This window comes from Micropterus dolomieu, linkage group LG11 (assembly GCF_021292245.1).
Source record: "Micropterus dolomieu isolate WLL.071019.BEF.003 ecotype Adirondacks linkage group LG11, ASM2129224v1, whole genome shotgun sequence".
Taxonomy (NCBI): Eukaryota; Metazoa; Chordata; class Actinopteri; order Centrarchiformes; family Centrarchidae; genus Micropterus; species Micropterus dolomieu.
In genome coordinates, this window is record NC_060160.1 from 21,693,771 (window position 1) to 21,698,237 (window position 4,467).

The 4,467-nt window shown below is 36.0% G+C and overlaps 1 protein-coding gene across 1 annotated transcript in view; it reads left to right on the forward strand.

Moving 5' to 3' along the window:
• Positions 1–964, forward strand: part of LOC123979428 (calpain-3-like) — a 26,934-nt gene extending 25,970 nt beyond the window's left edge. The window contains exons 17-19 of the mRNA XM_046063343.1: positions 147–218; positions 304–356; positions 582–964. Of these exons, the coding sequence (XP_045919299.1) occupies positions 147–218; positions 304–356; positions 582–602 (146 nt within the window). The 3' untranslated portion in view covers positions 603–964. The remainder of the gene's footprint in view (positions 1–146; positions 219–303; positions 357–581) is intronic.
• The last annotated feature ends 3,503 nt before the right edge of the window (positions 965–4,467 follow it).

The following is a 4,467-nucleotide window of genomic DNA, read 5'->3' on the forward strand; positions in this document are numbered from 1 at the left end:
ACACAGGGAGGCAGGCAGAGAACAGGAAACCAAGGAAAAAAGCAGAAAAACTGATAAAAAGGAGAAAAAACCAGGACACTCACCGTCAGCCGGGCTGCTACCACAACAGCTACACTGTACCAGTACACAAGTGGGTGGGCTGCAGTAACTCAAGAGTGTCCAGTGCATTCTACTGACAGTGCATCATTGTTTGAGGCAGTACAGGAGTGCAGCAACAGGCAAAGATGAAGTGTTGATTGATGAAAGTGAAATTTGAACTTCTGTCATTGTTTCTTGAGTAAGAATTTGTGTCTTTCTCAACAGACATCTTCCGCCAGCTGTCTGATGGAATGACTGTGACTCTTCGAGAATCAGAGGTAATAAAAGTTCTTCAGAGGCGAAAGATAGCTTACTGGCAATTGTACTTGGATACAAAAAGTATTTGTTTCACAATTCCCTTTTTTGTGTTTAGTGTGTTGTTCCAGAAAATATGGCATGCTTAAACTACATTTTTAGTTTTCTGTGAGGAAATGTTCAAATATTTAACTAATGTTACAGATTCATTAAAGCACATTCATGATCTGTCCCTCCTTAATTTACAGTGGATGTACCTTTCACTGTAAATGTTGCTAATGGACGGGGTGAAACTCCCTTCGCCTCATGTTCTCCTTCCTGTGTCTCAATGTAACATTGGGGAACAAATAACTCATTATGTGTATTGTTACATCCCCTAGTTAATGTACTGTGAAAAACAGTAATGTGAGAACATAATCTATGCCATGATATGTAGCCAATATATTGTACTTTTCCATGTTAGTCTCTCTGATGTACTGCATACAATTTACATGCATTTTTAATAGATTTCCAGTCTTGTTAAATCTAGAAGTGTCTCTAAATTATTTCTTTACATTCAAGTGGGTTAATGTATTTTTTTGGGTGGGAATAAGGCTTTGGTACTTCACAAAATAAAGACATTCAAACTGTATTTGTGTATAAGAACACTCTTTTATTCATTCCTTATACATACCTTGCAGACATCTTGAAACATTTTTTTTGTGACACAAATTCATTTTCTACATGAAAGTCAGGATTAAAAAACATGTTGTCTTCTGTTCAGTTTGTTTGCAATCTACACTCAAATGATTCATTGGATGAACTCAATTAAGTTGTGGGCAGGATTTCCATCCAATAAATATATGTAGTCCCAACTCAAATTGAGTACATCCATTCAACAGAATGTAAATCAGTTAGCCTAACTTATTTTTATCAAAGACTTACAACGGTATGTAATTGAGTAAGCCTAACTAACTTTTACCAAATACAACTGAAATAAAATAATTACATTAACTAAATGAAATTGATTTACATTTGTCCAACTCAAACTTACATAATTATTGGAAAGGAATTTATTATCATCAATTAAATATATAAATCATTTTTTATTTGATCCATTAACATACACATGAGACAAACCTGGTTGATGTTTTTTTTTATTGAAATACATTTACATTTGAACTTCATTTACTTAGAGCCCCTCCACTCAAACATCCTGTTGGATGTTTGAATTTCACTGTGCTGAATGATGTAAAATAGAATGAACTTGACTGATCCACACAGGTGAAATTAAGTATTATCACAGCTCACGAAACAGATCACTGAAGTGCCATCTATTCTACACAGTGAAAGAGACATGAAATGCTGTTTTCACACATCAGCTGAAAGTGGGAATTTTCTTCTAACTCAGTGAAAATCCAGTTTTAACGGGTATGCCTACTGGCATGATTTGTGATATCACAACTAATTTAGAATTCAAGTCTGATCCAATATTCAATCAATATTAATGTGATGTAGAAACTTAAGCTGTAAAGTGCACATACACTGAACATGGGGGTGCAGTAGGAGACATCTTGTGTTCAGCAGGAAACTTTAGAAGTGTTCATATTCATAAATTCTGGAAATTCTAATGAGGTAGGAATAAATTCCCCTTTTAAGAATTTACATGTGAAAAGTATACTTTTTCAGCATTAAAAAAAAAAAAAGAAAAAAAAAAAACATAAGTGAGAATATATTGTTCCAAGCAGATTTGCATGCATCCTAATATATGTCTGGAGAGCACATTTCAATAAAAAATATCAAGACATGAACTTTTTTACTAGATAAAACACAAGTATATTAACTTGAATGAACAATATGCTGGTAAACAATGAATGCCCAGCTATCCTAAACATCAACAATAAAGACACTATAGCTGGATAGAATGCACTGCAAAAACTCTGTATATGCAGTTGCTTGCCTTGAACTATCATTTACATAAAGGGAAAGAAAAAACCAATAAGCTATTGCAAATTCCACACTACTGTACATTTACAGTAAAAAGAGCCTTGGTGGTTGGTGTTGCTGTAGGTGGTAACAAAAACTAGTATTTTGGACCACGGTTAAGACTAGCAAAACAAAATAATCAATCACAAAACATTCTAAGTGATTATAAACAGCAAGGAAGACATTTTAATATAACTTAACGTAAATGTCACTTGCAACATGGCTATTTGCAATAAAAGAAAAATAGTTGAGCTGTTTTTAGATCAATTTCAATCCATCTCGAGTCATGAAGTCAAATAAGTATAAGTGGCACTGAGGTAGAGTCAAGAAATTATGATGGAGAGGTGAAATGGGCAAACTTTATGGGTGTAAACACTTGTCCAATCCCAAATAATCTCAGTCTTAAACCCTCCATCAAAGGAGATCATCACATGGTTTTGTCCTCTTATGCAAACAGCTTGATTTTCAGATAATAATTAATTTGGCCGATAACAATCCAAGAAAAATACAGCCCATTGAGCAGTTTTTAGATCAATTTGAATACCTCTCGACAGTCATGAAGTCAAATAAGTAGAGAGGAATGGTATGGGGGAGGTAGAGTCAAGAAATTCTGATGGAGAGGTTAAATTGTCTGGGTGTAAACACTTGTCCAAGCCCAAGTAATCTCAGTCTTAAACCCTCCATCAATGGTTTTGTCCTCTTATGTAAACATCTTAATTTTCAACTGTTGTATCTTTGCATTCAGCTTGGGCCCATCCAAATTCATTATGATCTTCTGGAAAAACTCAAAGGTGTATTTGAGGTTGTCTGGAAAACTCAAATCAAGGGCATAAATGAGCCCAAAAAGCATTCCAAAGCCCATGATGACACTGCCCAAGTTGCTCAGGACTTTGATGCCTTCAATCACAACTCCAACGTCTTCAGGCTCCTGATCCCCATCACTTCGGATCACATAAATCCCCATGACTGTGGTTGCTAGGTCCCTTTCTGCATCCTCGGTCGCCGGTGCCTGAACACCACAAACACAGAAAAAACAGCAAGTGTTTAATAAAGATGGACAGAGAAATAAGGGGACATAAAGTGATGCAGGGCTCCACAGGTGATGGCGACAGACACAAAAATACATCTAGAAAAGCATTTGTCAATTATCAACAGCACAACTTCATCCCCCAGGCCAACAGAACTCTAAACAACCTCCCCACTCCAAGCACACACACTCACACTCCCCCCTAAACTCAAAAACATGTACGATCACTTGTCTACACCTGTACATAAGAACACCTCTGTAGGGCTCTGTCAATATAAATAGTGGGTCATGGGAGAAGTAAGAGGGAGTAACAGTTCAACACTACATGACAAACATATTGTGATGAATTTACCAGATATTCTTTGAAGGAGGTGTCTGGATCTTCATTGAGGTAGATGATGAGGCATCTCAGGATACACTCCCTCCTGGTGTTGATGTTGTCACGCTGAAGCAGGGGTAAAAAATGAGACACAATTTAGCCAAATGTGGTTGTTATGGTGACACAGGGAAGGAGCAGGTTGTCTAATTAAGATCAGAGGGTAATTTCAGTCTAAACAGGTTGCCTAACTCCTAAATGCCCCCAACAAGCAAGTTGGTAGTTTTCTTGCATGTTTTACATTGTGTGAGTGGATGAACCAAAAAAAAAAAAAAAAAAACAAAATTAATATTTGGATGAAAGCACTATACTAGTAGGCCATTTATAAAGTGTTTAAATAAGCAACTATGGACAATAAAACCTTATAATAGCCGCGTTTCCACTGTCTGGCCAATATCTGTAGCCTACTGGTAGTCGAGAGAGTGCTAAAGCTCATCAGGTCATATTTTTGGTTGCATATATTTGTAGGAATTATCATTCTTTCTAAATGTGATGTAAATATGTCCTGTAACTACCAAATAAACAGACGCAACTGAAGAAGTAAGTGTCCTTTTTCTTTTGTGAAACCTAACGGTAATTTATTTCTGTGTGACTAATGTGCAATTTTGACATACATTAATTCATGATCAATGTATCACTTTTTATTGTAAATCTGTGGTAAAACATTTATGCTTGGGTTTTAAATATTCAAGCAAACAACAAAAATGTCAGCAACCGGTCGCTTTTATCATGTGTGTTTTGCAATGCACGCTGTTTCCAGTGATTT